General features: G+C 51.6%; 1 protein-coding gene across 1 annotated transcript in view; it reads left to right on the forward strand.

Annotated features, from left to right (window-relative positions):
- The window catches only part of map3k10 (mitogen-activated protein kinase kinase kinase 10), a 63620-nt gene that overhangs the window by 37761 nt on the left and 13416 nt on the right, over nt 1-12443 (forward strand). The window contains exons 2-4 of the mRNA XM_038786112.1: nt 9985-10165; nt 11135-11283; nt 11435-11610. Of these exons, the coding sequence (XP_038642040.1) occupies nt 9985-10165; nt 11135-11283; nt 11435-11610 (506 nt within the window). The remainder of the gene's footprint in view (nt 1-9984; nt 10166-11134; nt 11284-11434; nt 11611-12443) is intronic.

Here is a 12443-nt window from a genome sequence, read left to right on the forward strand (position 1 = left end):
TGTCTATGTCTCCCTCTGTCTCTCCCTTTCTCTCGGCTTCTCTGCCCTATCCCCCCCTCTGCCTCTCTCTTCCCTTTCTGTCTCTCCCTCGGCCTCTCTCTCTGCCACCTCCCTCCCCCTCTCTCTCTCTCTCTCACCCTCTCTCTCTCTCTCACCCTCGGCCACTCTCTCTCTCTCTCTCACCCTCGGCCACTCTCTCTCCCTCCCTTTTTGTCTGTCTCTCCCTCTGTCTTTCTCCCTTGGCTTCTCTGTCTGCCACCCTCTCTCCCTGCCCCTCTCTCTCTCTCTCTCTCTCTCTCTGCCATTCTCACTCTCGGTCTCTCTTCACTTGCAAATAAACAAACCCTTTGATAAAGCTGCTGTTGGCACAGCTGCCGTTCACAACAGCAGGGCCGAGGCCTATTCTCCCGACCTATTTGAAGGTCAATGGGAGATGAACTGTAACTCCGTCTTTACCCATGTGTGGGCCTGTTCCCCAGGTTACCTCCCCCCCCCCCCCCCAGGGGAGGATTGTTATTCGTGTGTGAAGCTTGACCATGAGGCTCCGGTGGGTAGTTTGACCATACCAATGTGGCTTGGGTCTAATCTTGGCCAAGTGGGATGAAGAGGGGTTGGCGGTTAAAATGGCCGCCACCTTTGCCTACAGATAGTCACAGCACATGGAAATATTGTTGCTTCCTTGAACCCTTTTCTCTCGCTCTCCCAAGTGATGCACAGCGATAAATTACTCTTTCTTGTAATTATTGCTAAGTGAGTATTCTGCACCAAGCTCCCACAATATCCCTTTTTCAAAATAAATTTAAGAATGACCAATTACTTTTTTTTTCCAACTGAGGCAATTTAGCGTGGCCAGTACCCCTACCCCGCACATGTTTGGGTTGTGGGGGTGAAACCTACGCAGACATGGGGCTGGTTTAGCACACTGGGCTAAATCGCTGGCTTTGAAAGCAGACCAAGGCAGGCCAGCAGCATGGGTTCAATTCCCCGTACCGGCCTCCCCGAACAGGCGCCGGAATGTGGCGACTAGGGGCTTTTCACAGTAACTTCATTTGAAGCCTACTTGTGACAATAAGCGTTTTTCATTTTCATTTCAATGTGCAAACTCCGCACGGACAGTGACCCGGGGCCAGGATTGAACCCGTGTCCTCGGCGCCGTGAGGCACGATATCCCTGTTTTGAATAATTTTTTAAAATATATTAATTCTTGGGCATCGCTTGCATTTGTTGCCCATCCCTAATTGACCCCTGAGAAGGTAGATGGTGAACCGCCTGCTTAATTCGCTGCAGTCCGTGTGGTGGAGGTGCACCCACAGGTCTACACCAGGCCAGCTTGAGGGAGCAATGTTGCCCAGGACTCCTGGGGAACCCTATCCCTCTGTGAACAGCTGCCAGCATGGGGTCCTGACCATCCAATTGAACAGGTGCCTGCTCCAGCAGGGCAGTGCCCCCGTCGACGAGGACTAGGTTTAGGGCCTCTTACTTGGGCTTAGTTGACAGGTCAAGTACAGCCGAACTCCACTTGGAAATCTCGATCGACCTTAAGTTCATTTGAGCGAAGCTCATGAGGGTGTTCTGACCAGGTGCGATATATATTCGAGCATTACATTTGGTTGCATTTTATTGAAGCTGGGGCATTTTTTTTTCTTAAAACGTAAAGAATAATAAGACACGCACACCAAAAAAGCTTGCACGCAACCTGGCAAGGGCACCTTTAGATCAATCAGGTGTGTTCCAACCTGAGAAAACCGGTTTCTAAATGGAGCAAAGTTTACACCCAACAGGAAGTGGGTGCTTTTGAAATGGAAGAGTGCGGAGTTGCCAGGTGGGGCCTGGTTTTCCTCCGTCCGTCTTGTTTCCATGGCAGCCGCCCGTCAGCCATACCATCAATAAGGTCAGCTGGTCGGAGGCAGTGCAATTTGGTTTCCCGAGCCCGTTCATTCAAGCAGGGAGCAGACTGTACGGCATACGCATGGGTGTTAGTAATGCCATTCAGGGCAGCACGGTGGCACAGTGGTTAGCACTGCTGCCTCACGGTCTGTGTGTGCGCGTCTGTGTGTGCGTGTCTGTGTGTGCGCGTCTCTGTGTTTGCGCGTGTGTGTCTGTGTGTGCGCGTTGTGTGTGCGCGTCTCTGTGTGTGCGCGTCTCTGTGTGTGCGCGTCGGTGTGTGTGTGCGCGTCTCTGAGTGTGCGTCAGTGTGTGTGCGCGTCTCTGTGTGTGCGCGTCTCTGTGTGCGCGTCTCTGTGTGTGTGCGTCTCTGTGTGTGTGCGTCTCTGTGTGTGCGCGTCTCTGTGTGTGCGCGTCTCTGTGTGCGCGTCTCTGTGTGCGCGTCTCTGTGTGCGCGTCTCTGTGTTTGCGCGTCTCTGTGTGTGTGTGTGTGTCTGTGTGCATGCGCGTCTGCGCGTGTGTCTGTGCGCGTACAGAGGAACAAGATGTTGGAAATCTGACATGAAAACAGAACGTCTGTGGAGAGAGAAACAGAGTTAACCCTTCGAGTCCACGTGGCCCTTCTAGGAACCTGTAGACTGGCGAGTTTATCACCGACGCTTCATTGTAATGTGGGAAACCTCTTAGCAGTGCTGCGCAGCCCCCCCCATCCCCCCCCCCCCTCACTCTTCAAAATAGCGGCCAAGAGCCTGGGTAAATAGTCTCACCCGAAGACAGTACCCCTGGCTGCCCAGCGTTCCCTGAGTTCAGTTACCCTGACTGCGCAGCGTTCCCTCAGCTCAGTACCCCCGGCTGTGCAGCATTCCCTCAGTTCAGTACCCCCTGCTGCCCAGCGTTCCCTCAGTTCAGTACCCCCTGCTGCCCAGCGTTCCCTCAGTTCAGTAACCCTGACTGCGCAGCGTTCCCTCAGTTCAGTACCCCCTGCTGCCCAGCGTTCCCTCAGTTCAGTACCCCCTGGCTGCCCAGCATTCCCTCAGTTCAGTACCCCCTGCTGCCCAGCGTTCCCTCAGTTCAGTACCCCCTGCTGCCCAGCGTTCCCTCAGTTCAGTACCCCCTGCTGCCCAGCGTTCCCTCAGTTCAGTAACCCTGACTGCGCAGCGTTCCCTCAGTTCAGTACCCCCTGCTGCCCAGCGTTCCCTCAGTTCAGTACCCCCTGCTGCCCAGCGTTCCCTCAGTTCAGTACCCCCTGCTGCCCAGCATTCCCTCAGTTCAGTACCCCCGGCTGTGCAGCATTCCCTCAGTTCAGTTACCCTGACTGTGCAGCATTCCCTCAGTTCGGTACCCCCGGCTGTGCAGCATTCCCTCAGTTCAGTTACCCTGACTGTGCAGCATTCCCTCAGTTCGGTACCCCCTGGCTGTGCAGCATTCCCTCAGTTCAGTACCCCCTGGCTGCCCAGCGTTCCCTCAGTTCAGTACCCCCTGGCTGCCCAGCGTTCCCTCAGTTCAGTAACCCTGACTGCGCAGCATTCCCTCAGCTCAGTACCCCCGGCTGCCCAGCGTTCCCTGAGTTCAGTTACCCTGACTGCCCAGCGTTCCCTCAGTTCAGTACCCCCTGGCTGCCCAGCGTTCCCTGAGTTCAGTTACCCTGACTGCCCAGCATTCCCTCAGTTCAGTACCCCCGGCTGCCCAGCATTCCCTCAGTTCAGTAACCCTGCTGCCCAGCATTCCCTCAGTTCAGTAACCCTGCTGCCCAGCATTCCCTCAGTTCAGTACCCCCGGCTGTGCAGCATTCCCTCAGTTCGGTACCCCCGGCTGCCCAGCGTTCCCTCAGTTACTGCCCTGCAGTATCAGCTCTGGGTTTTGTGTTCCGTCCCTGGAGCGGGACTTGAACCCAGAACCTTGTGATTCAGAGACGGGTACTGTGCACTGAAGAGATTCACCAGAGTAACACACGGAGCAGATCCACACAAATCGCTTCTCCGCTGGTTCTCTTCCCGATTATTTTAAGTGCATGATCTCTAGTTGCCAGGGGAAACACTTTCTCTTTATTTATTCTATCAAAGCCCATCAGAATTTCAAACACCTCTGTTAAATCTCACCCTTAACCTTATCCGCTCTGAGCCGAACAATCCCTGCCTGTCCGCTGACTCCACGTTAACTGAGCTTCATCATCCCCGGTGTCATTCTGGTAAATCTCGTCTGTACCCTCGCTAACTGTTGGCCTTCATTTTGGGGTCGCTGGAATACAGAGAGGAGGAAGTTGTGCTACGTTTGTGACTTGGAGGGGAACTTGCAAGTGTCTCGCGCGCCTGCTTATTTTTTTTTCAGTTTCTCTGTGGGCCACCAGCTCCCGTCTCTGAATCACAAGGTTCTGGGTTCAAGTCCCGCTCCAGGGCTTGTCCACTCCCACAATACCTTTGGGCATGGCCGTTAGACGTTCCTGATGGGGCCGCCCTTGACAGCAAGATCAAGGAGAAGGTGCCAGACAAAGCTCGCTCCAAAAAGGCCTCAACAGCAGTACAGGTGAAGAAAGACTGGATCTTTCAATGGCTGAGGCAGGAACAGAAGGCTCTACCATCATGACTTGACTGTGATGCGACCATCAATTCACTCTGAGACACGAGTTGGAGTAAACTGTGGCTTTAATCGGCTTACAACTGAGCCTGCCTGTGACTGTACGATACTGAGGGCGGTCTCGCAGGACCGCAGCACTTATACTCCCTAAAGGGGGCGGGGCCCTGTACATGCTCCTCCCCCTGTGGGCAGAGCCGCACAGTGGCTCACAGATGGGGCCCACAGGGGCAACAGTAAGGTACAGTGTGAATTACCAGTTACACATTCACCACCGACTGTCACCAACACCTGACCACCAACTGGCCAGGATCGGGTGGACAATGAGGGTGCACCGTGGGTCCTCACCCAGTCACCCTCTCCCAAGGTCCACCCGCCAAGTCCTGTAGCGATTGCTGATTGAGGCAAGAAGACTCTGCTCAAGAACCTGCACACGGGTGACAGACAAGTGAATTTCATTGGTCACGTGTGTTGGGACAGGGGTGTTGCTGCAGCATCTGTGACTGAGACGTCCCCTTCAGGATCGCCCAAATGAGGAGGAGACCACAAGAAAAGTGGTCTAAGGTGGCTTGAGGTCACAGGGTTGGAAGGTACTGACACTGGGGCCTTGGTGAGGTGCTGCAGTGCATCTTGTAGACGGTACACATGGCTGCCATTGTCCTGGTTGGCGTTGAGCTTCTTAAATGTTATTGGAGCCACACTCGCCCAGGCAAGTGGAGAGGATTCCATCACATTCCTGACCTGTGTCGTGTCGATGGTGGAAGGAACTGGCCAGGGAAGGGGGCTAACACATTACAACCTTTCACTCCGCATTCACCCCGTGACTGAGTGGCTCTCACCCCTGCAACCCAAAGATGTGGAGGGTAGGTGGATTGGCCACGCCAAATTACCCCCTAATTGGAAAAAAGTCATTGGTACTCTAAATTTATTTTTAAAATACAAGCGTTCACTCTCGGTTAGACGGACTACGAGGAAATAGTATCTTTATATTTTCTCCTTATGTTTGCATCCAGGACATTACATGGGGAATTGTCAAATGTATTAAGAAAATAAATTGAGCTAATTTACTCTTGATAATTCTGACCTTTTTATAATCTGGGTTTTTCCCAGAAGGGGGAAGGGGCTGGAGTTTTAATAGCCCACTGATTATCTAAGACAAGTTCCCTCAGAGCAGCACGGTGGCGCAGTGGTTAGCCCTGCGGCCTCACGGCGCCGAGGTCCCAGGTTCGATCCCGGCTCTGGGTCACTGTCCGTGTGGAGTTTGCACATTCTCTCTGTGTCTGCGTGGGTCTCACCCCCACAACCCAAAAGATGTGCCGGGTAGGTGGATTGGCCAGGCTAAATTGCTCCCTTAATTGGAAAAAATGAATTGGGTAATCTAAATTTTAAAAAAAAAGACAAGTTCCCTCTGCAATCGGCTTCTGCCTGACATTGAGATAATGGTATCTGCCCTCCCGCCCAGAGAGTGACTTTAAAAAGGGTTGGGTCAGGTTCGGCCTTAGCAACAACCCACTGCAGCTCTATCGCAAATATCCCAAACTCCCTGCGGGCCGATCAGCTGACAAGCTAATTGGTTTTGTGCCTCCTTCCCCTCTTCCCTGGCTGTTTGCCGATACTCTTGAGGCAGTGTTTTCAAAATTTATTTCTGGGGACCCATTTTTACCCACCGGCCGACCTTCGCAACGCACGCCGGCCGACATTCGCGACCCACCATTTTTCTCTTACCTTTAATGCGAGAGGTGAGCCTGCTCGGTCCTCCATTTACTGGTTTGCTGCTGACAAAATGGAGTAATCGCAATCGCGCCCAAACTGCGTGACGTCGACATTCGGGGGGCGGGGGGGGGGGGGTGACCTGCTCTCTGCCTCCCTTCCAGCAGGAAAATTACTCTGAATTTAAAAATAAAATTTTCTCCTGCGTCTCCTATTGCGCAAATCTGCGCGTAACAGCCGCAGCAGCCGGCTTTTAACCGTTTTAAGAGCTCATTTGTTTAATTACAGAGAGAATGAAATTCTAATCATTAACATTTTAAATAAGATTCAAGTTACTGTACAGTGTTCTGGTAAATATGCGCAGGAATTGCTCCAGGAGCCCGCAATCACGCACAGTAGAACATAGAACAGCACAGACCAGGCCCTTTGGCCCTCGGTGCACCCTCATTTTTTTAATATGGTCATGCTGTTGAAAGCCGGCTGTTGCGGGCGAATATATGCGCAATTGGGAGCGCTGCCACCGACTGCTCCCCGACCCTCCTGACACCCGCCCCGGGTCGCGACCCCGGCTTTGAAAATGCTTGCTCCAGGGGGTTAAATACAGCGAGGGAGACCGGGACAAGGTCGGGGAGATCTGACCAACTGGCCTTTCAAATGCAGTGGAATGTGGCCGATCAGGATCACATGCCAGCCCCATTGTTCACAACAATACAAAGAGTAACGTTGGCAGCAGACGCCACCGGCCTGTGGGGACTACCCTGCTTTGTATTTTTATCTTTTCAATACATTCCCCTCTTTGATCTTGGTAAACAAACTACTCTACTGTGAATAAACCCCACAGAGTTTCTGGTCCCTCTCACGTTTCGTCGCTTTCTTTTTTTTAAGCAAACAATTTTATTGAGGTATTTTAAGCATAGAGAAAAGGTGACATTGTCCAGTGCAAAAAGAAAGTCAAGAGACAAATTACAAATTAAACATAGGGGCTGTTTAGCTCACAGGGCTAATCGCTGGCTTTGAAAGCAGACCAAGGCCAGCAGCACGGTTCGATTCCCGTACCAGCCTCCCCGAACAGGCGCTGGAATGTGGCGACTAGGGGCTTTTCACAGTAACTTCATTTGAAGCCTACTCGTGACAATAAGCGATTTTCATTTTCATTTCATAGTGCAAACCACGACGTTTCGTCACTTTCAATTGTGTCTTTACCCCTCAGCCTGAGTATAAACAGACGGCCCGATCATCGCATTGCTCTTTGTGGGATCCTGCTGTGCGCAAAATGTCCTCTGTGCTTCCTTACCTTTTGATTTGATTTATTATTGTCACATGTATACAGTGAAAAGTATTGTTTCTTGCATGCTGTACAAACAATGCATACCGTACATAGGGAAGGAAGGAGAGACTGCAGAATATAATGTTACAGTTATAGCAAGGTGTAGAGAAAAGATAAACTTAATACGAGGTAGGTCCATTCAAAAGTCTGATGGCAGTAGGGAAGAAGCTGTTCTTGAGTCGGTTGGTACGTGACCTCAAACTTTGGTATCTTTTTCCTGACGGAAGAAGAGTATGTCCGGGGTGCGTGGGGTCCTTAATTATGCTGCCCGCCTTTCCAAGGCAGTGGGAATTGTCGACAGAGTCAATGGATGGGAGGCTGGTTTGCGTGATGGACTGGGCTACATTCACAACCTTTTGTAGTTTCCTGCGGTCTTGGGCAGAGCAGGCTCCACACCAAGCTGTGATACAACCAGAAAGAATACTTAGCAGAGTGACGGCCCTCCTAATGTATTCATTGGTGATAATGCGCTTTGGGCTGTCCTAAGGCTGTGTGGGGCACCATCTCGATTCAATTCTTTTGTGCATCAATGTCTAGTTTTCTTGTATGTATTTGAACCCAGGGGCTTTTACTCACGTTACTACATCGAAACATAAAATATAATGTATACCAATTTCTTACATTCATCACAGGATATTCAGGGACTTGAAGGATATTGCACTAGAGTGCGGCAGTGAAATGGAGGATAAGCCATGGAATTGTGAAGAAATTAGGATGTACTGATTGTCCAAAATAATTGGATAACTAGGGCAGCACGGTGGGTTAGCACTGCTGCGTTATGGCGCCGAGGTCCCAGGTTCAATCCCGGCTCTGGGTCACTGTCCGTGTGGAGTTTGCACATTCTCCCCGTGTCTGCGTGGGTTTCGCCCCCACAACCCAAAGATGTGCAGGGTGGGTGGATTGGCCACGCTAAATTACCCGTTAATTGGAAAAAGTTAATTGGGTACGCTAAATTTATTTTTAAAAATTGGATAACTGAAAGAAAGACTTCTAGATTCATAGAATTTACAGTGCAGAAAGAGACCATTCGGCCCATCGAGTCTGCACCAGCCCTTGGAAAGAGCACCCTACCCAAGGTCAACACCTCCACCCTATCCCCATAACCCAGTAACCCCACCCAACACTAAGGGCAATTTATCACGGCCAATCCACCTAACCTGCACATCTTTGGACTGTGGGAGGAAACCGGAGCACCCGGAGGAAACCCACGCAGACACTGGGACGACGTGCAGACTCCACACAGACAGTGACTCAGCCGGGAATCGAACCTGGGACCCTGGAGCTGTGAAGCAACTGTGTTAACCACTGTGCTACCGTGCTGCCCCTGTATAGTGCCTTTCATGGCCACTGGATGTCTGGCGGTGCGTTACTGCCAATGAGTATTTTTGAAGAGTGAATTGAAAGTTACCATAGTCCCAGAGGACCATAGGCTGCTTTTCCCTTTGAGGGGAGGTGATGTAACCCGAGGGTGATCACACCTCAGGCGGGGGGGAGAGGTTGAGGAGGCGGAGCCTTCGTGAATACCCTCAGCCGGTACGGGAATCGAACCTGAGCTGTTGGCTCCACGTCACAAACCAACCATCAAGTCAATAGTGCTAACCAATCCTTTTTTTTTTTTGAAGGGTAGTCATTGTTGTAATGCAGGAAATTCAGCAGCCAATTTATACACAGTAAGATCCAAAAGCAGCAATGTGATAATGAGCAGATTTGTTTTTGTGGCGTTGGGTGAGGGATAAATATTGACCAGGACACTGGGGAGATCGCCCCCCCTGCTCGAATTCCAAATAATGCCCTGGGATCATTTGCATCAACCCAACCTGCTGGAAGGGGTCATCGACAGTGCGGTTCATCAACACTTCCTCAGCAACTACCTGTTCATCCAGGCACGAGTTTACTCTGCAAGGTTTTGGACTTTTCAATCTAGGCCATAATGCAGCTCTACCAAATGGCTGTGTCCAATTTATGGAGATGCCCATCTTTGCCTGGAGTGTTTGGCAATGAAGTTGATGGTGATGACGAAGACCATTACACTCCAAAGCCCAGGTTAGACTGACGGGACTAGAGTGTGGGATTATTTGGGGGGAAATCTCCGTTGGGTTATTAATGGAAACAAGTCTTTTTTAAAAAGAATTTAGAGTACCCAATTATTTTTTCCAATTAAGGGGCAATTTAGCGTGGCCAATCTACCTAACCTGTACATCTTTGGGTTGTGGGGGTGAAACCCACACAGACACGGGGAGAATGTGCAAACTCCACACGGACAGTGACCCAGGGCCGGGATCGAACCTGGGACCTCGGCGTCGTGAGGCAGCAGTGCTAACCCACTGCGCCACCGTGCTGCCCCAATGGAAACGAGTCTTGATTTCAGTGGTGAGGGAGGGTGAAGGTTGTGTCGGATAGGACCATGCCAGAGGTCAGGACCCCCCCGCCTCCAATCACATCCAGGGATGACTTCTCTCTTTCTCAATGAATTATTCTTTGTATTTTTTCAGTACTGATTCTGGAGAAGGCAGAAGGCGATGATCTCAGCAACAAGACGTTGAAGATCACGGATTTTGGGTTGGCACGGGAGTGGCATCGTACCACGAAAATGAGCGCCGCCGGGACCTACGCTTGGATGGCTCCGGAAGTCATCAAATTGTCCCTGTTTTCCAAGAGCAGTGATGTGTGGAGGTAACGGGAACACTGAGAACTGAGCCAGACTTCACTCCGGCTAATGCTCTAAAAGACAGCAGAAGGGCATAAATATTGTGGCGGACCCAAATCTTCTCCATCACCAAACTGTCCGTCTCCGCCACATCGCCCATGTGCACACCTTGCCTCACCTATTTCCTGAAGTGGCCAGTTCAGTGCTTCGGTGGGTGCTCTCCCCTCCTCCACTCTCCCAAAAACGTCAACTCTGCTGCCCTGACCAGCGCCCAGTCCCGTTCACCCATCAGCCCCTGTGTTTGTTGGCCGACATTAGCTTCCAGTCCGGCTGTATCTCGATAGTAAAATCTCCATCCCTGTTTTCAAATCCCGAGCCTCCCCTCTCCGGCCCTCCGAGATCCCAGCGTGTCTCCACTTCGGATCTCTTGCTAGGCCCCATTTTTAAAATAAATTTTTCCAATTACGGGGCAATTTAGCGCGGCCAATCCACCTGCCCTGCACATCTTTGGTTTGTGGGGGTCAGACCCACGCAGACACGGGGAGAATGTGCAAACCCCACACGGACAGTGACCCGGGGCCGGGATTGAACCCAGGTCCACGGTGCCGTGAGGCAGCAGTGCTAACCACTGCGCTGCCGTGCCACCATATTGAGGGGCCTCATTTGAGCGATGCTGTCCGTCCCTTCAGCTGCCTAGACCTGGAATTCCCTTCCCAAATCCTTACACCTCTGCCCTCATTTGAAACACTCACTAAAATCTATTCCGTTACCCGCCCTTCTGTCTCATCTTTTGGGTTTGTGTTAAAATTTGTTTAACACTCCCCGTGAAGCACCATTGGAATATTAGCTACAATCAAGGTGCTCTATGAATGGAAGAGGCTGCTGTTTTTGTAGCTAAGTGTAGTTATCGTGTGTGAGACTGAAACATTGAAGACCGGGGGGGGGGTCTTCATATTCTTCAGCAATTTTAATCCTCCTTTCGCTCTGCTCCTCAGTTTCGGGGTCTTGCTGTGGGAGTTACTGACGGGGGAGGCTCCGTATCGTGAGATTGATGGGCTAGCAGTAGCTTACGGAGTGGCCGTGAATAAACTGACCCTTCCCATCCCTTCGACCTGCCCCGAGCCTTTTGGGAAACTCATGGAAGGTAAGAGCACCATGGATACTGTCTGATGCATCTCCGCAGAGCGGGGGGGGGGGGGGGGGGGGGGGGGGGGGGCGGGGCAGCCCTTAATTCTTCCATGACGTGGCGGCTAGCGAAGCTGAGTTTCCTCACTGTGAATGTGCTTTGCTGACAGATTGCTGGAATTCGGATGCACACAGCCGCCCGTCCTTCACCTCCATCCTAGCTCAGCTGGTCACCATCGAGCAGTCGTCCCTCTTTGAGATGCCGCTGGAATCTTTCCACTCCCTGCAGGAGGACTGGAAGCTGGAGATCCAGGAGATGTTCAACGAGCTACGGACAAAAGAGAAGGTAAGCGAGCGGCAGGGATGGTAGGCTTGTGGCAGTGCCTGAGAACGGAAAACCGGGATGGAGAGACGGAAAGCACATCGTCCCACACACGGTTGTCTAACAACGATCATCGGTTGTTGTAAAAACACATGTGGTTCACTAATGCCCCGCTTTAGGGAAGGAAATCTGCCGCTCTTACCTGGTCTGGTCTACACGTGACTCCAGCCCACTGCGATGGGGTTGAATCTTAACTGCCCCTCTGAAATGGTGCAATGTAAATGTTCCTTCCATCATACCACGAGGAGAGGGCCACCCACACCCACTGGCTGTGCTGACTTCACTCTGAATTCGGAAACAGTCTCCACAATCCCCGGGCTGTCTGGGAAGGGCGATTTGAACCCTCCGCCTTCTGACTCAACAACAACTTACTCTGAAATAACCTAATGAAACGTCCCAAGGGGCTCCATGGGATCAATATATAACAAAGTATGACACCAAGCCACATCAGGAGATATCGGGTCAGGTTTTCAGGAGCGTCTTAAGAGAAGAGGTTGGGATGCTCTGAGAGGTTGAAGGAGGGAATTCAGGACCCAGGCAGCTGAAGGGACGGCCGCCAAGGGTGGAGGTATTAAAATCGGGGAGGCGCGAGAGGTCAGAATTAAAGGAGCGCGGAGATCGTGGAGGGTGGGGAGACTATAGGCTATTACAGATGTTATAGGGATGCAAATAGATACTTTTGGAGATGACACAAATATGACACCCGAGGTCGGGAACGAGCTTCCATTGAGCTAAAGGCTCCACCCAGAAGGTTCTGTGGACAGGTGACTAAACGCAGAGTCAGCATTGAGTATAAG

The sequence above is a fragment of the Scyliorhinus canicula genome, chromosome 27 (assembly GCF_902713615.1).
Source record: "Scyliorhinus canicula chromosome 27, sScyCan1.1, whole genome shotgun sequence".
NCBI lineage: Eukaryota > Metazoa > Chordata > Chondrichthyes > Carcharhiniformes > Scyliorhinidae > Scyliorhinus > Scyliorhinus canicula.